The sequence below is a fragment of the Microcebus murinus genome, chromosome 1 (genome assembly GCF_040939455.1).
Source record: "Microcebus murinus isolate Inina chromosome 1, M.murinus_Inina_mat1.0, whole genome shotgun sequence".
NCBI classification, from domain to species: domain Eukaryota; kingdom Metazoa; phylum Chordata; class Mammalia; order Primates; family Cheirogaleidae; genus Microcebus; species Microcebus murinus.
This window is the reverse complement of record NC_134104.1, coordinates 56,932,872-56,958,558: the sequence shown is the minus strand read 5'-3', so window position 1 is coordinate 56,958,558 and position 25,687 is coordinate 56,932,872. Positions and strand designations below refer to the sequence as shown.

General features: G+C 38.4%; 1 protein-coding gene across 4 annotated transcripts in view; it reads left to right on the top strand.

Annotated features, from left to right (window-relative positions):
* The first annotated feature begins 459 nt into the window (after positions 1–459).
* USF3 (upstream transcription factor family member 3) overlaps positions 460–25,687 on the top strand; it is a 49,806-nt gene continuing 24,578 nt past the window's right edge. Inside the window, exons 1-3 of one of the 4 annotated variants that reach the window (XM_020287441.2) lie at positions 460–735; positions 23,511–23,614; positions 25,297–25,361. In XM_020287441.2, the coding sequence (XP_020143030.2) occupies positions 25,315–25,361 (47 nt within the window). In that variant the 5' untranslated portion in view covers positions 460–735; positions 23,511–23,614; positions 25,297–25,314. Of the gene's footprint in view, positions 736–23,510; positions 25,362–25,687 lie in introns of all 4 variants that reach the window. The other 3 variants (XM_020287447.2, XM_020287449.2, XM_076001479.1) reach the window with 3 other exon arrangements.

Sequence of the window (25,687 nt, the reverse complement as noted above, 5' to 3'; positions counted from 1 at the left end):
CTTCAGTTTTTCCACTTCCAAACTCTCACCGAAAGACGCAGAAGCAGAACACAGAACAGGATACAAAGAAGTTTCTTAAAACACCTTCTAGTTTCTCAAGGCGTCCCCTTTAAGGAACCAGGCCCACCTCTTTCCCAGTCACCTACTGGCTTTCCTTCCTGCCTATCACTCTACCTTTAAGAATATTTCCTGTTCCTTCAACCCAACTTGCACACCTCCGCCCCCCGGCCCTCCTCATTGGGCTGCCCGAGGCCCGTTCACTCCTTGGCTTTCCCTCCACCTCCTCCTGCCTTCTAGCCTGGCGCAACGGCGTTCGGGCCTCTCATTGGCTGTTACGGCAGCCTCCCCGCGGCTGGATTGGTGGGTTCACTGACAGGGGCGGGCGCGCGGCGCACGCAGGGTAGGCTGTCCGCGTGCCGAGCGGCGGCCGCGGGAGGGGCGGGGAGGGGCGGGGGGAGGGGGGCTGGGAAAGTTGAGGCCGCGCTGCCGCCGGGTCTCCGGCCTCGAGGGCTCGGGCTCGCAGCGGCGGCGGTGGCCGCAAGAAGAGGCGGCGGGGGCGGGGGGAGAGGAGGGCCTGGGCCCGCGCTCCCCCAGCCCCGGAGAAGCAGGCGGCGGCCGCGGACGGAGAGATTCGCCCGGGCAGTCGGACACCCCTGCCTTTGCTTGGGATCATGACCCAGGCGGGGGTCGCCGCCGTCGCCGCCGCCACCGCGGCCGAGACCGCGCAGCGGGCGGGTGAGTGAGTGCGGGAGGGGGCCGCTGACAGCCGGGGCGGGGGGCGGGGGCCGGGGCTGCGGGGGCGGCTCCGGGGGGCGGCCCCGGGCTCGGCTCCACCCACCCCCTCGCTGCTCCGGGAGGCGAGGGCTGCGCAGAGTGAGCCTCCCGCCCGGGGACCCCGCGAGCCGCACCTGGCGCGGTGCAGGCGCCCGCGGGCTCGCGCCCCTCGCTCCCCGACCTCCCCGCGCCCGCTGCCGCCAGGCTCGTGGGGGCTCGCCCGCGCCCGGCCCCCAGATGCGCGGAGCGAGGGAGGCCCCAGCTGCCCTGGGCGCATAAAGAGCTGGGCGGCCAGGTTCACACCGGATGGCCTTTGCCCGCCTCCTTCACCTTTTCCTGTTTCCTTCGTCCCCGCTCGTGCCTTTCCCTCTGAATTTGTTTCCGACCCGCTTGTCAGACTCACGTGGCTTGCTTTTTAACTCTCACCCCCATGTCGAGGAGTTAACGGCTTGCGTTTTCTTTTTAGAAGTCTTTCTTTTGCTTTCTGAGTAGAGGCAGTACAAGCGAATGAAACCTCTTGAAATCTGCTTTCATATTTCCTGAAGAAAGATGAGATTTCTGGGTTCTTGTTCACGTTTAACAGTTTGATTGTTGAATTCTCCCCTGCGCGCTCTTCCAAACCTCTCCCCCCTGCCCTTACATTGAGATATGGTTCTTGGCGTTTAACTTTATCTGGAAATAAGACACTGCATAAACCTAAGCGTGGAATTTCAACTTGCGTTCTCATAACATTTTTGCCATTAAATAGATAGAGTGACTTAACACCACACAAAACAAGACAGTGACAGTTGTGGTCGACTTAGGTAAAGAGGACAGTTCCTTACTTATTAACAATGTACCGATTTCTTGAATAAATCCTAGGTGAGTAACATATTCCCATAGTAACTTTCTCTTAAAAGCAAAACAAAACAAAACGAAAAACAAACCAAACACCAAATAGACTAAACTGCTTTGGAAGGATCAACAGGCTGTCATTCTCTCCAATCACCTTGATGACTTTTCCTCCCACACAGGACGCTTGTTTAATGTAATACAGAGTTGCTGTTTGGGATTCATGTATATGTATTGTTTCCCTTTATTTGTTAAGTACTCTGAAAGTATTTGTTACAAAATAAGTGAAATACATTGTAATCATTGTACTTCTGAAACCAGTAGTAGTATAATTATCCAGGTACTACAAGAATGAACTTAATCTCACATTTTGCTCAAGTCTAAGCAAAAAGACTTGTATACATGGATATTAGAGTCTCTCTGTATTTAATAGTTTTATAAAATTTGGTCATGGGTGCAGCCTAGAATATTGTAACAGCACTGCAATGCAGGGTTGTAAGAGCAGCTTAGATTTGAAATAGTTATTTTCTAGGTTAGTTGTCTGTGGAACATCACGGAAGTAAAGTTCTAATGTTTCAGACTTTACAGTCAGTGAGCCAGTCATGTATGAGAAATTGATGGGTTATTTTCCTGTTTTTAGAGCTTAGCCTTCTCACCAAGGGAAAGGAAACACTGAGAAAACTGAAATTGTTTAACTCAGATTAGACGATAAGCTTCAGCAGGTAATCAGCTCAAATTTGTTTCTTATAAACAGGGTCTTAAATCAAGTTTAGGTCTTAACCATTCCTGTCATGCTTCACCTTTCTATTCTCTAGTCCAGTGTTTCTCAGTCTAGACTATACATAGGCATCACCTTGTGTGCCTTTAAATTTTGATGCCTGGGCCACATCTCCCAGAGATTCTCTTACTTTTGATCTGGGGTAAGGCTTGTCCATGGACATATTTTTTTAAGCTCTCTAGGTGATTTTATTCAACAGTCAGGGCTGACAACTATGATGAGTCTATATCTAGAACAATGTCCAAAAGTTATACTTGTTTTCCAGGCTTTTCTAAGTAAGGACTTCATTCATGTCTTCAACTTTCCTCCCCTGCTTCCCAGCATGAACTTTGGGGCCCCTAATGTCCCACAAATATGCAGTTTAGATCCCTGCTTTTGTTAAAGACATTGGCCTTTCTCAAGATATGGACCCTCTCTATATGTTCCCCCTCCCCACCAGTAATAGTTCTAATTATACTTTTATGAAGGTATAATAAGCTCCTGGGTAGCTTATTCTAGTTCTTTCTGATTGACTCCCTTTGAAATTTTATACTACATATTGTTTAAAAGACTCCCTTTATGCTTATAGCATGTGGCAGTTTAACTTCTTATGTATATGTGTTTCAAACTTAATGACAAGATGTATTTTATATTTTGGCTCTTCTACCGTGGTTTGCTTTAAGTTGGATTGGTTCGGCTTGCAACCATCCTGACTCTGCTTGTATTAATAACCATAGTTTCAGATTTGATTCCATCCCAGATGTTTCTGTCTTAGTAGCTTCCTCATACCTTAACTAGCATTGGATTCATGTATAGACATCAATTTTTTTCTATATATTTTCCTGGTTTCCTCAGTAGATTGATTATTTTCTCTTCTCTGGCCCCATAACTGCTTATACTTATTTCTATGTTGGCTCTTACCACGTTGCCATAAGTGTTTATCTGCCCTCCCCACCGTACTGCCAACCATGGCCTCCACGTTGACCAACTCTAAGGGGTACCATATACATTATATTCTTAAATACCATTGCAACATGGCAGAAGTAGAAGCCCATCAACATAGGAACTCTGTTCTCTTTATCTTTGTATAGTTTAGACCTAACATTACATTTGTCATTACTAGGTACTTGATAAATGTTTGTCGAATGAGTAAATGACTGCCATGTTATATATTATACAAAGACAGCTATGTACATCTTGAGCATAGGTTGATTGGCATTAAGTGGTTTTGCTATTAAATATTCTTATGTCCTGTACTCCTGTCATGGATTTGTTAAAAGTTAGTGGAATCTAAGTGATTGTAGTTGTGACAGACCCCTTAAATATGTAATCTTCCTTCCAATATGCACAGGCATATATACATTAAGTCTTTTACTCTGAGCTATAAAGGTTTACCCTTGTTATCCATAAAATATTTGTGGAATTCTTGCCAAGAGTAAAGTTAACTGTCTGATTGGGTAATTTTTCTTTTTCTCATTAACATTTCCATATGGGTATAATTGCACTACTTCAGAAGGCCAGATCTTTTAATTAGATCAGTAGGGCATGATAAGTTGCTCCTATTAATGTGTAATACTGTGTTTTTAATTCAGTTCTCTAAGTATTTATTGAATATTTACCATGTACCCAGCACTGTTAGGTGCTACAGAGAATGTAGTTATAATCAATGGTAGATTTAGCTGTGAGAACTTTTTAGAATTTTTGGGAGGATTGGGGAACACCCATATCAAATAACTAACAGACTCAATGGAGTCTTCATTAGATGCTAAATTAAACATAAGTACATAAAATCTATGATGTAATGATTTCCTAATACTAAAATATTAGGAAAGACCAGATATTCCTTCAATAGACATTTATTGCTATATTACTAAATACTAATTGTTGAGGATTTAAATATGAGAGATGTATGGTTTCTACCACTTAGACACAGTCTAGTGGGAAAAACTAATAAGCATATACAGAGTATTTCATGTTAAGACATTGGGAGATATTATGTCAGGATGTTTGGGACTATGAAGAAGGGTATCTAGTCTAACCTCTAGGGGATCAGAGAAAGTTTTAAAGAGGATAATTAGGAGTTTCCAGTTGGCAAGTTGATATGGACATTTCATTCAGAGTAACAGGCACAAAGCCATGGAAATGAGAGAGGTCATTCCTTGGTTAAGTAGCTGCAAATAGATCGATATCAGTAGAAAGTGGTGTGTTAAAGAGCATGAACCTTGGAGTCATACAGATATGGTTCACCAACTTATTCCTGAGACATCTGAGCCCTTGCAGAGCTTGCTTGTGGAGGGTAACAGTAGTTTTCTGGTAACTTCACTGCTGGTCTTACTGAAAACAGGTGCCCCAGGATTTACCCAATTTCCAGCTGTGCATTTTGTAATTGTTTTTTTTGTCTGTTGCCTTGCTACATGAGGAGACCCAGACAGCCTTATCTCCCAATTAATGAAGCCATTATTGTGTCCGCTAGTGAAAGCATTCTCACATTAGGTGTTATAATTTCTTGTTTGTTTGTTTCGAGACAGGGTCTCACTCTATTGCCCCAGCTAGAGTGCATCATAGCTCACTGCAACCTCAAACTCCTGGGTTCAAGTGATCCTCCTGCCTCAGCCTCCTGAGAGGCTGGGACTATAGGCATGTGCCACCACACCTGGCTAATTTTTCTATTTTCTGTAGAGACAAGTTATTGCCATGTTGCTCAGACTGGCCTTGAATTCCTAATTCAAGCAATCCACCCAACTTGGCCTCCCAAAGTGCCAGGAGTATAGGCATAAGCCACTGTGCCTGGCCTATATAATTTCTCAAGCAGCAGAAACCACAGTAAACAGGAGAGGGAAAAGAAATTTGTGGTATTACCATGAGAGGTACCACTTCTACCTCTATGCCATTTACAGGACCACTTTCTCTTTGGTTATAAATAACAGAAATTGACTTTGGCTAATGTAAGCAGGAAATGAATACTGGGTAAGCTTTCAGAAGTGAAGGAAGAAAGAATAACAAACCTTGGGAAGGCCAGGGAAACAGAAGCTCCCAGGATCACATGGATTCATGGGGCTAGCTCACCCTGAGCCAGCCTTCCTCCTCATGCAGGGAGTCTTATTGGTCAACCCTTTGCCCACCCCAAAGGACAGCCCATGTTTGATGGGCCCATCAGACCTCAGGAATGGGGCAGAGAAACTCTCTTATTGCCAAAAGGCCAAAACAACAGATATTTCCTATAAAGCTCGTTGGATTTAGCAGCATAGAAGTCTTTTAGTGAGTTTGGCATAAGCAATTTTAGGAATAAAAGTCAGATAATGGCTTGTTGATGAGTGAATGGGAAGTGAGGAAGAAGGGATAGTACCTGTAAACTCCTTCTTCAAGAAGCCTTATGCTTGTTCTAGAACATCAGTTAAAGTGAAAAAAAAAGAGAAAATTTAAAAAAAAGGAAAAAAAAATAAGCCTTATGGTTAGGAAGAAGAAAGGGTGGGAGCATCTAGAGGAAGTTGCAAGGTCTAGGAAAAAAATCATTTTAGCCTTTTAAATGGAAAAAAATTGAATAAGCATGTTTTTAATGGACAAGCACTAATGGGAAAGGAGAGATGAATAATAAATGAGAGAGAAAACATATTATGTAACAAGTTTACTAAGCAGTGGGAGTAATTGAGTCCAGGCTATAGGTAGAGGGTTTAGTTTTAGCTAGAAATATAAGGGAAGGTTTTATAGAGGAGGACAGACATACACTGGACTTTAAAGGGTTGGTAGGATTTGGAGAAGCGAAGCAGAAAGGTCATATCGGTAGGAAAATAGTATGGATTTAGCCAACAGGGAACTAGCTGCTAAGGAGCACAGAGAAGAAGCTGTCTGAACCTGTCTGAACTGGAGAGGAGGAAAGAGTAGATGACATGATTAGCTTCATAATGCTGCTCCTTTGTGTGTTGTACTAGGTGGAAGTGGGCAGCTGAGACTGGCCAGTGAGGAAGGTAGAGTCATAAAGGCCAGGGCCCAGAGTTTGGATGGGAAATTGTACTGTGATTCTGGAGCAGGAGAGAAACATGATGAATATGGTGAATTGGAAAAATTGATGAGACATTGGAGTATAGAATCATTTGAGTAGGAGAAAGGCTGGAAATTTAAAAACACACAAACAAAAAAAAACTATTTAGAGACAGACGTGTAAAACAGGGCCTTATCTAAGATGGCAGTAAGAAACAGGAAGAGATGAACATGGTAAAAAGAACTGATAGGATTTGGTGAGAAGAGTTGAAGATTATTTTTGGGTTTAGAGCCAGGTTAAAATTTTGGTGTCATTGATAAAATAGAGAGCTTGGAAGTAGATCTCTTAAGAGGCAGAGCAATTTAACACCTTCCAAACAGACTTGTTAATTTGCTTTGAAATGGAATGTTCTGAAGAGACCTTTGCCCAACCAAAGATTTGGAGTGAGATCAGAGTTGAAAACTAGGTTTATTATAAAAACATAATGGGTTTTACACAGAAACAATTTGAAACTTTGTAGGAAAGAAGCAAACAGAAAAAAGAGAAGAGAGCGGGGAGCCTTGGAAGTCAAATGAGAAAGATAAGGATTCAGTTAGAGAAAGAGGATGTATAATTGGAGAAGAGGAAGACAACCTAGGAGAATTTCAAGAAAAGAAGAAATAAGCAGCCTCAAATCCTGCCAAGGGGAGAATGATGACAGAGAAAAGACTGTTGATTTGGTGAAAAAGAGTCCCTGACCTCCAAGGAAGCAGATTTGATTGGAGCAATCAGAAGGTATACTGCTGTGGTATAGGATGGATTGGCCAATGAAGGAGAAGTTTCATAGGAACAGGAGGAGAGAAATGGAATGAGAAGCAGAAAAGGCAGTAAATTCTTACTTAATATGACAAAAACCCTTGTGCTTTGGAAGGAGCGATGTTTAAGAGAGGAAATAAAGTGTTAAAGAGGAAAGAATCAAGTATAGAGTCTCTCTCTTCACAGAGCAAAGAGTTAGCTTTAGGAAATCCTGGAGGGCTGAAAGGATACCATAACAAAGATACCATAACAGACTGCGGTCTGTTATGGTAAACTTAGGATCCAGGTCAGGAACTTGTACCAGATGACTTCCATTTTCTCAGTCAATTAGGGGGAAATGGAAGAAAGGCAACTTACATGCATTGAACTCCTGCCGTGTACCAGGCATTTTGCTAGTTCTATGAAATATATTATCGTGTAAACTCTTAGCAGTCCTCCAAGGGGTTGGTAATACTTTCGTGATTATAAATGTGAGGATGCTGAGACTCTGAAGAGAACTTATTTCAAAACCAAATAGCTAATACATGTCAGCTTTGAAATATGATCTTAAGTGTGATGTCAAATGCTACTTCCATCCACTGTACCATTCATTGTTATGAGGTGAAAGATACATGAGGGCTTGATAGCATCTATATTAATGACAATAGTGGCTGTGCCTCAGAGTCATTTTAGGAGCTTTAAAAAATTTCTGTGCCCCACCTCAGTCATTCATTTTTTTCATTGAACACATACTTACTGATTACCCTTTATGTGCCTACCATGGTTCTAGACACTTGGAATACATCAGTGACTGAAACACACTCAAATGCCTGCCCTCAAGGCTCCTGCATCCAAATCTACTGAACCAATCTCTAGAAGCACATCCTGGTGATTGTGATGATTATTCAGATTTCAGAACCATTGCTCTAGGAGTTACCAATGAGAAACAGACTAGAATTGCTGAGTGTGAATTCATAATGGGCCAACTGTGCACAGATGGCCCTCAGGGGCACTCAGCAGAGGGGAAAACATTACTGGAAGGTGATCTTGCATCAAGGGACTATTGTAAGAACAAGGAATTAAACTTTGAATTATCTACCTTTGAGTTACTTATACTACAAAGGAAGTTTATTAGTGATCATAATAATATTTAACATTTGTATGGATTAAGCTATATTAGTTACAGAGGACCTTTGTTCATTTAGCAAACACTTGAGTAACACATTGTGTCCTTGGGATACAAGGACAAAATTGTCCCTGCCCTAAAGGAACATAGACATGTATGATATCAATTGATTCTTAAAAGAACCCTTTGAGGGCGTGTGAGCCATTCTGGAACCACTTTCCATGGATGTTTGGGTTGAACCAAATCAGTTAAAGTAATTATAGACATTGGGAACCAGGTTTCTCACTGTCAAAGAAGGATGTTACAAATAAGCAAGAGGGGAAGAGTATACTGAGCCTTGTGGTACTGGATTAGAATCAAAGATACAGGTATAAGATAATGTTTTTTAAAAATATTAATACAGAGACAGATATGAATATAGATATGTACATATGCATGAGTTAGCAGACATACATTTATGCTTGTTTGCCAGCTCTGTCTGCTGAAAGGGGCTGGAAGCCCTGACACCCCTGTAGCAATGAGTACATGCAGCACCTAGATCTTGGTTTCTAAATTTCATTCACCAGTAAAAAGAACAAAAGTTCCTTGGAGAAACAACTGATTTTAAGAGTAGGGAAGAGAAAACACAAGATTAGCCTGGAGCATCTTCTAGTGGCAAAAATCAGGGAAGTACTGGAAAGGGAGGGCATGTGAAAAAGGCATGGCGGTCAGTCCTAAAGTGCACCCAATGGCCAAAGCTTGAACAATTTGAACAAATTAACTCTAGCATTGGGTTATGACCCAAAGAATAAAATAAATATCCACGAGTCCATACTGATAAATAAATGATTGAATAAATAATCAAGGGAAAAGGGACAAATCTTCCTTTCAGAAGAATTCTAAAAAATACATTTAAATCCCATATCCAAGAGGTAGAGATTAATTCCCCTCTCTTTAAATGTGAGCTAGACTTAGTACTCACTTCCAAAGAACAGGGTATGGAAAGGGGAAAAGAGTAATATAACAATAATTACTTGAGCAGTATTAACAGGAAATCTGAGGAGGAAAATTGGTGGGGAGGAGTACTTCTCTTTACAACTTAAATCCTTTACCATGATTTGAGTAGTTTAAGCATGTTGTATTTGTTTAATGGAAAAAACCCTAGATAAGTGACCAATAATAAGAAAAGAGGAAAATAAGGATACATCCTACTTAGTGTTGAAAAGTTAGGAAGGGTGTTATGTTATAGATCACAAACATTGAGTCATTTGTGAAAAATGCAAAGCATATGGGTTCAGATTGATGGCAAAACCTTACTGTGTGGAAAAATATGCAATTTAATACAGGTTTAAAAGGAAAACACTACTAAAGTGAGTTTTCCAAACACAATTCTGGAAAACCCCAGAGCTCAGAGACTTTGAAAGTCAGAGTGGGTTCAGGGTGGTCAAAAGGTTATTAATTGCCACACTGCAAAACAGCTGTAACAGGATTCACTAGAATAGCTAATTCCATTTAACACAGGCTGGAACATATCTACATAAATTAAGGATATTTCCAACTTGAGCTTTATGGGCAGAGAGAAAATCAGGGTTATACCTTAGAGAACTTGTGGTTGCCACTGTGAATGTGGAGCTCCTTCCTTCAAACCCACCTGGCTGTTCACTGGTACTCACACGTGATACTCTTCGTAGCCAGAACTCCTAGGAGTGATTATCACATATGTTAAAACAGTGATTATTAGTGGTAGATACACATTAAAATCACCTTGGGGGCTTTTTTTTTTTTAGTGATTTTTTTTACAGTGTAGCCAGAGTTGAGAACCACTATGTTGAGAAAACCAATGTTAGCCACCAATTTATTTAACCAAGAATCACTGAATAAGGAAAATCAACAGGATAAAAGAGGGACACCAAACTGCACAGAGGAATCAATCTTTGAGAAAATAAATTGAATGTGTTAGACAAAGGGCCTTATTTTTTGTTCAAAATATCCTTAAAGATTTGAAAGAGTATCATTTTCACAAAATAACAGTGGGTTGCTATGAAAAAAGAAATGAGAACAAGAAATTTTTAAAAAATTGAAAATGTGTTTTCTGAAATGAAACTTCAATAGCAGGCTGAAGAGCAACATGGCTGTAATAGAAGACTAAATTAATGAGCTAGAAAATAGACCAAGGAAATCTTCTGAAATATGTTGTAAAAGCACAAAGAAAAAAATGAGATATTGAGACATGGAATATAGAACTAGGAGAAGAACTAATATTCTAGTACTAAGATTCTAGATGATTTCAATAAGTCCTTGGCAGAAGTGGATGGTGAGTGGTTGTTGGATAAGAAATAGAGTGTGTTAAAACTTGGAGGGGAGACCATAAATACAGTTTCTGATAGGAGGAAAATATTGAAATTTTAACATTAAGATATTTTAGTTGATTGATAAGCAACTCCTTTTCTCTGATGTCCTCTCCTTTGCTTTTCATTGTTTGGCAATTTCATACTCAGACTAGCTTCCCCCTTTGCAATATGCCTGCAAGTTGAGTATTTGGAATTATATACTTTCTTTTTAAAGCAGGGAGAGAAATCATAGCTACTCATACCTTCAAAGAAAAGTCCTGGCTTTTCTATAATTCAACTAACCTGAGACCAATCACTGTGGCTGGAAAAAAGTTATTTGCAAAGACCTGCCAAGAGCTGGTACTGAAAGGACAAGGGCTGGGTTGGTGAAGGGTACATACCAGAGTGAAAATTGGGGAATTTCATGAAATGGAGAGGAGAAAATATCTAACACATGTCCACTGCAGTGTTTCTCGAAATTGTTAAGGATGTTCACAAATAGAATAGAAATAGGAGAAAAGGAAAAAAAGGAGAAAATATATTGAGGAAAATAAAGAGAAAATATTTATCAGACAAATAAAAGAAAAAAAGGGTGAGGAGGAGAGAGGGAACAGAATATGACCACATACAACCACAGATGTGACTGTAATAAATCCTCATTAAACAAAAAAAGGCTCTAAGATTGTATAGAAATCTCCAGATATGTGTTATTTCAGACAAATTTAAAACAAACCAATGCAGAAAGGTTAAAAATAGAATATATGTATACACACTCCAAGCAAATGTTAAATGAAAGATAATGCATGGTAATATTAGATGAAATTTAATTCCAGAAAACTATCATTTAATTTCTAAAATAATTTAATATAACTTTGTATCTAATGAACTAATGATATACACTCATAGAACACTTAACAAAAATATATACGATGGCTATAAAGAAAATCTCAAATTCCAAAAAGTAGATAATTATTTCCAATTATAATGCAAGAAAACAGTTAACAACAGCAACAACAAAATTAACAAAGGGAAACCAAAAAAGAAATATCACTACTTGGAAAGCTTTTAATTTCAACTCAGGTTGAAGAGGATATAAAAATTGAAATTATAAGGAAGAAAAAAATCATGGTAATAATAATAATCAAATAACAGAAATAATAAATGATTTATAATGTATGAAAGGGTAGTCAGCCTAACTAGTCATCAAGGAGACTGCATCAAATGAAGCAATAACAAGGTACTCTTTTTTTTCTTTGGAATGATAAAAATTTAAAAGGCATTTTAATTTAATTTTTGTAGAGACAGAGTCTCTCTCTGTTGTCTAGGCTGGAGTGCAGCGGCACTATCATAGCTTACTCCAGCCTCAAACTCCTGGGCTTAAGTAGTCCTCCTGCCTCAGCCTCCTAAGTGGCTGGGACTGTAGGCACTAGCCACCACACCTGGCTTAAAAGATTTTTTTCTTTTTCTGTGTTTCCCTCTTCCCCTTCCTCTGCCCCTGTTCCTTCCCCTTCCCTTCAGACAAGGTCTTGCTCTGTTGCCCAGGGTAGAGGGCATGGTATCACAGCTCACAGCAACCTCAAACTCCTTGGCTCAAGCAATCCTCCTGCCTCAGCCTCCCAAGTACCTGGCTACTTGGGAGGCACATGCCACCATGCCTGGCTAATTTTTTCTATTTTTGGTAGAGATAGGGTCTTGCTCTTGCTTAGGCTAGCCTCGAACTCCTGGCCTCAAGCAATCCTCCTGCCTCAGCCTCCCATAGTGCTAGAATTATAGGCATGAGCCACCACATCCAGCCTTAAAAGAGATTTATTACAGCATTTTTTAAACATTGTTTTCAATGGAAGAAAAAAAAGAGAGAAAAAAGATACATTCATCAATGAGGAACAGCTAAATAAACTATAGCTCATCTGTTCTATGTAATGCTATGGAGGCATTAGAAAGAATAAGGTAAATTGATATATTGATATGTACTTACCTGGAAAGATGTCCATAATATATTTCTATGTAAAAATAAATCATGTTTCAAAGTAACATATATAACATAATTTCATTTTTTTCTTTTTTCCAATCACCTACCTTTGAAATGATTTTATGTTTATAATAAAATTCTGTGTATATGGTAATACATACATATAGATAATTCTGTGGGAAGATCAGAAAAATTGATGCCAAATTGATTCTCAACTGGGAGAGGGTAGAATTGAATAGGTAGTAGTGGGTAGTTTAATCTTTTTCCTCAAAAAAGGGGATGTTAGAGGTAGTGGTTTTTTGTTGTTCCAGACTTTAAAGTAATTTAAAATTTAACTTAAATTGTATACTATTTAGAAATCAATGACTATGGCAATATTGCATTAAAAAGTCTATGGGCTGTGGCTAAAATTATACCTTTAGAAAATATCATAGCCTTAAATATTTTAGAAGAGAAATGCATGCATGTAACAAAAGATTAAACTTGTATATAGGGATATACAGTAAATCTTCCTTGTACCCTGTCCCCCATTTCCCTTCCTCAAAGGCAGTGCTTCCAGAGATAGTCTGTACATTTATTAACATAGACATATATATTTGCCAACCATTCCCAAAGGGATATAGGTATTATATATAATAGTTTGTGACTCTAAATTAAAAAAAAATTATATATATATATATATATATATATATATATATATATATATGATAGTATTAGTTTGCTATGGCTACCATAACAAAAATACCACAGACTGGGTAGCTTAATCAACAGAAATATATTTTCTTACAGACAGAGGCTAGCAGTCCAAGATCAAGGTTTCTGGTGGGTTTGGTTTCTTATGAGGCTTCTCTGCTTGGTTTGTAGGCTTGGCTTCTTGCTGTAACCTTATGTGGATGTCCCTGAGTTGTCTGTGTCCTGATTTCCTCTTATAAAGACACCAGTAATATTGGATTGTAGCCCACCCTAATGCCCCTCTTTTAACTTAATTATCTCTTTAAATATTGTATCGCCAGATACAGTCACTTTTTGCTGTACTAGGGGTTAGGACTTCAACATATAAATTTTTGGGGAACACAGTGTAGCACATCTACATAACTCTCTCTTTCTCTCTCTTCCTCTTTCTCTTTCTTTCTCTTCCCTTCCCCCTCCCTCCCCCAAGTACATAATACAAAGTATGAGTGGAGATATTAAATTCCATCATCTGAAACTGCAGTTTCAAGAGACAGAAAAGGTTGAATATAGGCAATTTCAGATAGTTCAACACAATACCATGACATATTTTATCAGTCTCCTTTTGATGAGCCTCTAGGGTGTGTCCTTGTCTTTTTTGCTTGAAACAACTATTTCAAGGAATATCCTTGAATAAATGTCTTTGTATACATATATGAATATGCCTGTAGGGTAAATTTCTAGGAGTTGCTGTATCAAAGAGGTGTGTGTTTCTGTGGACCAGATTTGGACCAGTCAAGGGAGCTAGTCTGGGCACCCTGCCACAGGCCTTCCTGACAGGGGCTTCAGGAGACAGAGGGGAGCTGTAAGGTGAGAGGCAGAAGTTGGGGGGTAGAGGGAGAGTATAAGATGCTGAGTGGGAAGAGGCATTTTCTATTCAAGAGAACTATATTGAGATGTTCCCAATGGATTATTTTGGACTAAAAAGGTCTAGAGGATTTTTATTATATAATTGTGACCAGTACAACCATAGCATGTGCCCTAGATTTTATACAAGGAGAAGAAAAACCCTACAGAGAACATTTGAACTGGCAGTGGAAAGTATTTTATATTATTTGAATTTTATGTGTCCTGCTCTTTCAGTGTAACAGTTACTAATGTGTACGTGGTAACGTGGTACATAGTAATGCTTGGACATATGTAGGAAGATGTCTGGAATTGATACTACCATGTTTTCCCGAAAGTAAGACCTACCCATAAAATAAGCCCTAGCAGGATTTCTAAGCATTTGTGCAATATAAGCCCTACCCCTAAAATAAGACCTAGTGATGGGTATGGCTACACAGCGTATCTGCACAACCCACACATTTCGAGGGGGAGTGGTAAAGAAGATGAGCAGCCCTTCTCCTCTGCCCCATGAGAGCTCTATTGCTGGACATGAGAGACTGGGGCCAATGGTTCTAAAGGAAATAGAGTTGCAAGAAATTCAGGATGGAATTCAGGGTTTGGAGAGTTATGATGATGTTCCAGAAGAAGACAACTATATTTGAGTAAATGTAGATTGTTGTACTGTACTTAAAAAAATAACACATCCCCTGAAAATAAGCCCTAGGGTGTCATCTTGAGGAAAAATAAATATAAGACCCTGGTCTTATTTTGGGGGAAACACGGTACCAGACTGTTAAAAGAAGAGGGGCATTGGTACTTGATATACATCTGTGCTGTATAAACTTTTTGTGAAGAGAAGGGGTTAATTTTGCAATTGATTTTTTTAAAAAAGCTTTAAAGCATGGAGTTCTCTTTAAACTTAGTTATGATATAATTTTTGTGTCATAAGTATTTGTAGGCCTGGCGTGGTGGCTCATCCCTGTAATCCTAACACTCTGGGAGGCCAAGGCAGGCAGATTGCTCGAGGTCAGGAGTTCAAAACCAGCCTGATCAAGAGTGAGACCCTGTCTCTACTATAAATAGAAATAAATTAATTGACCAACTAATATATATACAAAAAAAAAAAATTAGCCAGGCATGGTGGCACATGCCTTAGTCCCAGCTACTCGGGAGGCTGAGGCAGCAGGATTGTTTGAGCCTAGGAGTTTGAGGTTGCTGTGAGGTAGGCTGAGGCCAGGGCACTCACTCTAGCCTGGGCAACAAAGCAAGACTCTGTCTCTAAAAAAAAAAAAAAAAAAGAAGTGTTTGTAGTTTGTATGGTCACAAACAAGGAAAAGGTCTAAAAAAAAAAAAAAGTCAAGCTGTTTACAGTGGTTATCCCTGAAGAGTAGGATTATAGAGCAAAGGAGCTTTTTCATTTAACTTTATACATTTCTGTATTCTTCAAAAATATTTTTTTATGCAAACAGATTATTTGTGTAGTTTAAAAGTTTAAAATTGTATCCAGCAAATTATGCCTTTGGCTTATATCTTTTTTCCAATATAGTTTGACTCAACTTCCCAGTGAAAGCTCTAGTTGGAGGACTTCATTGTTTCATGTTCTTATATGTGTCATAGTATCTCAAGATTGACATTATGAACCTCTGCAACTGATAGTGCCAAACATCACGGTCATGTGGTTGCCAGGAAGGAGCCCAGAGACACTGTTGAAGGATGTAAGATTTCTTTAATGGCACAGGAAATTAGAACTTCTGGTAGCAGTTACACAAAACAGAAGACAGCACAGCACACCCCACCCATAAATAGGTCCTCAAGTTCCCACTGAGGTGTAACGCAGCTGCTGAAACCACATACACAGATGAAGGATTCTTCTGGGTGTGACAAGCACCCCTGTGCTGTTCTTGCACTATCATACAGGTATGTCCAAAGAGTTCAAGATTTAATGAGTTGAAGCAGATAGACCAGTAATAGGACATTCCAGGTAGAAGATTTTTAACCTAAAAGATAGCTTCACATATTATAATAACAGCTCATATAGCAAAGTCCAGACAGCAAAGATGCATAAAACATTACATAAATTAAAGCGTGTGTATCTATATGATATTATAAATGCTGTAATCATGATTTTGAATATTTAACAAAATGGGGAAATGTTCATGCTAACTAAAAAACAGAGTTCAAAAATTGTGTATGGTCAAACATATGTGAAAAATCAGGTGTATATAGAAAAAAATCCAGAAGGAAATCCCTAAACACCCACAGTGATTCTTGTGGATTCTTGTTGATGTGATTGAGAGTGGCTCTAATTTTTTTTTTTTTTTTTGCTTTGCTTTGCTTTCTTGGTATATGTTACTTTATTACAAGGAAAAACTGTTCAAGCAAAGTGATCAAAATAAGTAAAGCTCTTTTTGTTACAGAGTGTAAAATGAACTAGTGGTATAATGGCTGTGACCCAGACTGGGGATTTAGGCTTAGTTGTAATGTAATTTTATTGGATCATATTCTAGGATAAGTCATTTTGATTGGAGAGGACTGAGGGTTTACTGGAGATGTCAGATAAAGAAATAGAACACATTTATGGATATATCCATGTAGCCATTCCATAAAAAATTTTATATATAGTTTCTCTTCAATTTATGATGGGTTACATCCCAATAAACCCATCCTAAATTGAAAATGCATTTAATACACCTAACTTACTGAACATCATAGCTTAGCCTAGCCTACCTTAAACATGCTCAAAACTTACATTAGCCTACAGTTGGTAAAATAATCTAACACAAAGCCTATTTTATAATAAGGAATTGAATATCTCATGTAATTTATTGAATACTGTACTGAAAGTGAAAACAGAGTGGTTGTATGGGTGCTCAAAGTATGGTTTCTACTGAATGTGTACCACTTTTGTACCACAGTAAAGCTGAAAAATCTTATTGAACCATCTTGTTGAACTATCATTAAGTCAGGGTCCTTCTATAATTGTAAAACATTTAGAAATGCATTAAACAACAGCAAAACAGAATTAAGTAAAGAGATTGAAAATATTGTCCTAAAACCATGAACAAATAAAGTTTAAGCAATGTACCATAAAATATTTTCAATTAAGACACTTTAATTCTAACTTGAAAATTTTATGGTAAGAATTAGATTTTTATCATCATTGTATCTAAAGAGATAATTTAAATGAACCCTTTCCCACTAATTTGCTTCTTAGTGGGAAGAAGCAAAGGTTTGCTACTGACCTGTTAGACTTAATTTTCTCCTAAATAAATGCTAGTACTTATTTTTGGTGACTTCATATTGTTTCCACATTGAGTAGATTGGAGATGATTGGTAACTAAATAGAATTTTGGAATTAAATACTGAAAGAAATCTGATGTATAAACTGATGAAAAGAGGATGAATGGGTGGAGAATAACAAATTGTGCAAAGAGACTTTTATCAAAGTGTTCCTTTTTAAAAAAAAATAGCTTTATTAAGAAATAATTCACATACCATAAAGTTCACCCAGTTAACGTGTAATTCTTTGGCTTTTAGTGTATTTACAGGATTGTGTAATCATTATCATAATCTGTTTTTAGAACATTTCATTATCCCCAAAAGAAATCCACACCTATTAGCAATCATTCCCCATCCCCATCCCCACCCCCAGCTTCTTACAACCACTAGTCTACCTTTTATCCCTATAGATTTCCTATTCTGGACATTTAATGTAAATGAGGTCATACAATATGTAGTCTTCTGTGACTGGCTTCTTTCACATTGCTTAATGTTTTTAAGGTTCATTCATGCTGTAGCGTGTATCATTATTTCATTCCTTTTTCTTGCTGAATAATATTCCATTGTATGAATATATCACATTTTATTTATCCCTTCATCAATTTATATACTTTTGGGTTGTTTCTACTTTTGGGCTGTTATGAATATTGCTAATGTAAACATACAAATACAAGTTTTTGTGTGAATATATGTTTTCAGTTCTCTTGGGTATAAACCTGGGAGTATATAGGTCATATTGTAACCCAATATTTAAATTTTGACCAACTGCCAAACTGTTTTCCAAAGTAGCTGTGCCATTTTTCAGTCCCACAAGCAACATTTGCCTGTTCTGATTTCTCTACATTCTCACCAGCACTTATAATTGACTGTTTTTAAAATTTTAGGTATCCTAGTGGGCATGAGGTCATATCTCACATAGTTTTTATTTACATTTTTCTAGTGGCTAATGATGTGGTACATCTTTTCATGTGCTTGCTGGCCATTTGTGTGTCTTCTTTGGATCCATTCAAATCCTTTGCCCATTTAAAAATTGTTTTCTTTAATTAGTGAGTTGTAAAAGTTCTTCATATATTCTGGGTACAATTCCTTATTAGATATATGTTTGTAAAAATTTTCTCCTGTAGTTTATCTTTTCACTTTCTTTTTAAAATTTTATTTTATTTTTTTCAGACACATGGTCTTGCTATGTTGTCCAGGCTGGTCTCAAACTCCAGGCCTCAATCGATCCTCCTGCCTCAGCTTCTCAAAGTACTGGGATTATAGGCATGAACCACCATACCCCACCTTTTCACTTTCATTTTTTTAAAGGAAATTTTTAAATTTCCAAATACTAAGGGGGTACACATGTTTTTGTTACATGGATAGTGTGTATGATGCTTAATTTGGAGCATATAGTGTGCCCATCACCAGAATAGTGTTCACTGTACCCCAAAAGTACATTTACCCCTCACTCCCACCTTCCTCCTTTCTTAGTTTCCAATGACCTTTAACCTCTTTGTGCCTATGTGTGTCCATTGTTTAGCTCCCAATTATTAGAGAGTACATGTGGTATTTGTTTTTCCATTCTTGTGATACTTCACTTAGGATAATGGTCTCTAGTTCCATCCAAGTTCCTTCAAGAGACATTATTTCATTCCTTTTTATGGCTGGGTAGTACTCCATGGTGTATATATGTACCACATTTTCTTAATCCAATCATGAGTTGATGGGCACTTAGATTCATTACATATCTTTGCAATTTTGAATTGTGCTGCAATAAATATTCAAGGGCAGGTGTGTTTTTGGTAAAATGACTTTTTTTCCGTTGGGTAGATAACTAGTAGTAAAATTGTTGGGTCGAATGGTAGGTCTACATTTCTTTCTTTGAAAGAATCTCTATACTGTTTTCTATAGAAAATGTACTAATTTGCAGTCCCACCAACAAGTGTACAAGCTTTCCTTTCTCTCTGCAACCATGCCAGCATCTATTGTTTTTTTGACTTTTTTTTTTTTTTGAGACAGAGTCTTGCTCTGTTGCCTGGTAGAGTGCCATGGCATCAGCCTAGCTCACAGCAACCTCAAGCTTCTTGGAATTTCATTGCCCTTACAGTTGCTCTTCCTTCTACCTGATATCCTCCCATCTCTACACGGTAAAATCCTACCATTTTCCAAGACCTAGCTTTCTTTGAGTCCCACAGGAAACATGCTTGATTCCTTGTTCTCATATAGCATTTTTTAAATAAATATTTGAGGTAGCACTTACCAATTTTAAATTTACTTTTTTTTTTGAGACAGAGTCTCACTCTCTTGCCTGGGCTAGAGTGCCATGGTGTCAGCCTAGCTTACAACAACCTCAAACTCCTGGGGCCAAGCAATCCTGCTGCCTCAGCCTCCCAAGTAGCTGGGACTACAGGCATGCACCACCATGCCTGCCTCATTGTTTCTATTTTTAGTAAGAATGGGGTCTCAATCTTGCTCAGACTGGTCTCAAACTCCTGAGCTCAAGCAATCGGCCTTGGCCTCCCACAGTGCTAGGATTATAGGCATGAGCCTCCACACCAGGCCTTAAATTTACTTTTGAAAACTTTATTTTCAATAATTATAGACTCACAGGGAGTTACAAAAATAGTACAATGAGTCTGCTTACTCTTCACCTAGCTTCCCCCAGTGGTGCTATCTTATATATAGTTGTAAACAATGTGAAAACCTGGAAGTTGACATTCACTAATCAATTTCTGTTATTTATCTTTTTACTTATGTTTTCCTTTTCCTGTGTTGTTGAATAAGGTAGCCATTGGCCATGTGTAGCTATTTAAATTTAAACATAAATTACTTAAAATTATGTACAATTAAAAATTTAGTTCCATGGTCTCACTAACCACTTATCAAGCCACATTTCACTAGTAGTGACTATATATATATATATATATATATATATATATATATATATATGTATGTGTATATATATATATATATATAAATTTTTTTTTTTTTGAGACAGGGTCTCACTTTGTTGCCCAGGCTAGAGTGAGTGCCGTGGCGTCAGCCTAGCTCACAGCAACCTCAAACTCCTGAGCTCAAGCAATCCTTCTGCCTCAGCCTCCAGAGTAGCTGGGACTACAGGCATGCGCCACCATGCCCGGCTAATTTTTTCTATATTAGTTGACCAATTAATTTCTTTCTATTTATAATAGAGATAGGGTCTCACTCTTGCTCAGGCTGGTTTTGGACTCCTGACCTTGAGCAGTCCGCCTGCTTCGGCTTCCCAGAGTGCTAGGATTACAGGTGTGAGCCACCTCGCCTGGTCCAGTAGTGACTATATTTAACAGTGCAGATATAGAATATTTCCATTATTGCACACAAAGTTGTTTTGGATAGCTCTGATCTAGCCTGTGTTGTTTTTGAGGGCAGACATGTCTTTTTCATCTTAATATCTGCAATTGCTAGGACAGTATGTACAATTAATCCATACTTGAATGACTGAGTCTAGTGCTGTCCTCTTGTTTTACACATGAAGAAACTTAGGCTGTGATAAACAAAATGATACCACTAGGTGTGGAGGCATGTCCTAGCTACTCAGGAAGGTGAAGTGGGAAGATTGCTTGAGCCAGGAGTTTAAGACCAGTCTAGGCAACATAGTGAGATTCTCATTTCTAAATAGATAAATAGATAGATACATACATACATAAATGATATCTAGCTATTAAGTAGCAAATCTAGAACTAGAACTCAGGTTTCCTAATTCCAAGTTCACTGGTCTTTTCATATGGGCCTTAATTTGTGAGCTCCTTAGCTTGTGTAAGTTTTAGAGTAAGAAGTATTAAAGTAATGTAATACTTCTCAAACTTTAGGGTGCATTGGAATCAACTGAGAAGCTTGTTAGAAGTGCATATTTCTGGCCAGGCACAGTGGCTCACTCCTGTAATCCTAGCACTCTGGGAGGCCAAGGTGGGCAGATAGCTTAAGGTCAGAAGTTTGAAACCAGCCTGAGCAAAAGCAAGACCCCGTCTCTACTAAAAAATAGAAAGAAATTAATTAGCCAACTAAAATATATAGAAAAAAATTAGCCGGGCATGGTGGCACATGCCTGTAGTCCCAGCTACTCTGGAGCCTGAGGCAGGAGGATTGCTTGAACCCAGGAGTTTGAGGTTGCTGTGAGCTAGGCTGATGCCAGGGCACTCTAGCCTGGGCAACAAAGTGAGACTCTGTCTCAAAAAAAAAAAGAATGTTTATAGCAGCTTTATTTGCAGTAGCCAAAACATGGAAACAGTCTAGGTGTCCATCAACAGAAAAATGGATAAACAAACTCTGTTATAAATTCATATGCAGTTACATATTTATACTCAGCAATAAAAAGGAACAAACTACCAGATGAATTTCAAAACATGCTGAGTGAAAGCTTGACACAAAATAATTTTCAATCAATACAATTAATACATTTATATAAAGTTTTATGGTGAAAAAAATTAGGGTACTGGTTGCCTCTGCAGTAGGGGAAGGGACTGACTAGGAAGAGTCATGAAAAAGCCTTTGATGATGTTCTGTACCTTGGTGGGATTGGGTCACACAAATGTGTGCATTTGTCAAACTCACTGAATGTTATACTTAAGATTTGTACAATTTATTATTTGTAAGTTTTACTTCAAGGAGAAAAAATGTTTGAAAAGATGTGATTTTGATGCAGATGATCTGAGGACCACATTTTGGGAATCATTGAGTTTGACTAGTTTTAGAAATAATTCTTTCTGAGACTATAAAAACATAATTCATATATTATTAATATAATATTTTGGTATTTTTTAAAACTCATGGGACTTTAAATATTTTTAAGGGTATATTTGTATTTAGTTATATAAATATTACATAAAAATGTCATTTCTTTATTAGTTAATTAATAAGTAGACAAGGATTTATGAAAATATAGTTCCTTATTCCAGTACATTTTTTTTTTGGAGGCAGAGTCTTACTCTATCACCCCAGCTAGAGTACAGTGGTGTCATCATAGCTCAATGCAACCTCAAGCTCCTGGATTCAAGCACTCCTCCTGCCTCAGCCTCTCAAGTAGCTGGAACTGCATCCTTTCGGTTAGATCTGGGATGAAGCCCCCAAATCTAGATTTTTTTTTTAGAGCACATGCAATGCACAGGTCTGAGGGCTGTCTTCTTATTGTTACCGCCTTCACGGAAAGTTCCTGAGTAAGTTTTAGTCACTCTTACAAGAGAGAAATGAGAGGTGGGAAATTGAAGGAAAGATCATTTTATTTTATTTACTTATCTTTTTTATTTTTAAAATTTCAGTAAATTGTTAAATTTTTAAAATTTCAGTAGATTTAGGGGGTACAAGTTGTTTTTTGATATATGGATGAATAATTGTATAGTGGTGAAGTTGGGGCTTTTAGTATACCTGTCACATGAACAGTGTACATTGTACCTGATAGGTAATTTTTGATCCCTCACTTCCCTCCCATCCTTCTCCCTCCTGAGTCTCCAAAGTCTATTAGACAAGGCATGACCAAAATTGAAGGAAAAATAATTTTAGACTTGAAGACAGATGTAGGTGGACGACTTGGAATAACCAATAGGCTATGAGGACCTAAGGAAAGGTGAGCATGTAAAACAGAAAGGGGGCCGGAGCATGGGTAACCAACTGGAAAGTGACTTTTGAGAGCAACTGCATGTGTTTGTTTTCAAGAGGTGGGGAGAATTCAGGATCATTCTTTTTTTTTTTTTTTTTTTGAGACAGAGTCTCACTTTGTTGTCCAGGCTAGAGTGAGTGCCGTGGCGTCAGCCTATCTCACAGCAACCTCAAACTCCTGGGCTCGAGTGATCCTTCTGCCTCAGCCTCCCGGGTAGCTGGGACTACAGGCATGTGCCACTATGCCTGGCTAATTTTTTATATATATATATCAGTTGGCCAATTAATTTCTTTCTGTTTATAGTAGAGACGGGGTCTCGCTCTTGCTCAGGCTGGTTTTGAACTCCTGACCTTGAGCAATCCGCCCGCCTCGGCCTCCCAAGAGCTAGGATTACAGGCGTGAGCCACAGCAACCGGCCTCAGGATCATTCTTTATGCCACTAAAAATCTGCCTATATGCTGTAGGTTGCCAGCCCTTGTCTTATGTGCTAATAATGGACATCGAGTGACTATAAACATTCTTTGCTTTTTCTTTTGTGTAGTAAGAAGAAAACATAACCTATAGACCATCTTCTGGCAGAAGATGATAGATTTGGATCAGAAACGGGAGGCGTTGGAAGCCAGGAATCAAAAGTGAAGAAACTCTGTAAGCTCTTGGGTGAGAAAGGTGATGGGGATTATTTATTTATTTTTTTATTGATTGATTGATTGACATGTCCCATGGTGATCTAACGTGAGTGCATTGCTTGTAGCCAATAGGTACCTGCACAGATGGTAGTGAGAAAATAGCATAGGAATAAGTTGCTGGAAATGGGTCTCGACCACACATTTCTCCGCAGGCTGCATCAGTCAGTACTTTCTGTCGTCCCTTTGCCTGCATTCACTTCCACTTATTTCCCAGGACACTTCCCTCTGCTTCCTAGGGCTGAAGATAACTTGAAATACCTCATTAACATCCATAGCTAATATTGATTGAGTCCTTGTTACTGCTAGGCACCATGGTGTTGTGCTGTCCCTGCATAATTTCATTCCCTTCTTAAAACAACCCAATACTATAGATATTGTTATTATGATCCATGTTGTAGATGAACCATCTGAGGTCCTGAGAGGTCATGTATCTTGCCTGAGACCTGACAGCTAGGAAATGGAAGGACCAGACTTTAAACTAATGCTTTCTGACTTCAGATTCCATACTTGTGCCTTCTTTCTCTCTCAGAGAAAAAAAAAAAAAAAATGGGAAACTACCCTTATACTTTCTCCTCTATACCAGAACAGGTATTCCAACTTGGCAGACCTCATTTTGAAAGGTTGTCAATCCCTGGGATTTAAAAGCATTAAAGTTTTCATTATGAAATTTTTTAATATCAGAGACGAGAAAGAAATCACCTATAATATTGCTGAACTTACATAACTATGATTAATATATTAATGTATTTGTTTTCAGGCTTCTTCCATATAATGTACATATTTCCCAAAAGTACATATATTCTTTTGTATCCTGATTTTTTAAATATACATAGGATTTTCATGCCCAGATTTTAATGATTCTCAAATGATAACATGAGTTTTCTAGCAGTTTGAAGTTAAAGAAAGCCCAATAAATGAATGCATAAATGAATGCCTTTTTCTATGTATGGAATATTACATGTTTCGCACTTGTCACTTTTTTTTCCTGTGTTCAGAGAGTGGTGACCATTGTTCTAATTGAACTATTGTGTATCACTTCATTATCATGGACAAAGAACATACTTTTCTGGCCGGGCTTGGTGGCTCATGCCTGTAATCCTAGCACTCTGGGAGGCCGAGGCGGGAGGATCATTTGAGTTCAGGAGTTTGAGACCAGCCTGAGCAACAGTGAGACCCCGTCTCTACTAAAAATAGAAAGAAATTAATTGATCAACCAAAAATATATAGAAGAAATTAACCGGGCATGGTGGCTCATGGCTGTTGTCCCAGCTACTTGAGAGGCTGAGGCAGGATTGCTTTAGCTCGTATGTTCTACCTGTCTTTCCAGTTCTTGCTCAAATTTATATCCTCTTTAAGTTTTTCTTGATTTCCAAGTCTGCAGTGATCTTTCTTTACTCCAATCTTTTCAAGGGCTTTCTGGCTATACCTCACATTTGACATTCACCATGTTCTACATTTGCTAGTTATAATATTTTTGTCCTGCTTTCTTATACCTCTCTTTCTATCCCCAACATTTAATCCAGTGCTTTTTCAGTGTCAATTTTTTTGCATTTTGGTATTCAAATCAAATTGTTATTGATCAACTTTTCTAAGAGTCTAGAATAACTAAACTTTCTGGCGTGTCTTTCTATCTTTTTATAGGTTCCTATCACTGTAACCATGCCAGAAATGACAGAGAATGAGACTCCTACAAAAAAGCAGCACAGGTATGTATCCACAGTCCAAAATTAATGTACTTTGGGCAAATAAGAAGCAGAATTAGTTCCTATTTTGCTAAGTAGGTAGTCCTTAAGGAACTTTTATGTGGATACCTAGAAAATCATTCGTTTTCAAAAATAACATGTAAATAAATATTAAATAAATAGATTTACCGAAGGGGGTATATGGCTAAAATTTACCTCTCCTCCTCATTCTATTAGCGGTATTACAAGAAAGAATGACGATCAGTAGTTTAAATAGTATATTACCAAATCTATGCTAAATGTTTAGTTTCTAATGACATTTTTACTTGCATATAGTATTAGCTTTTGGA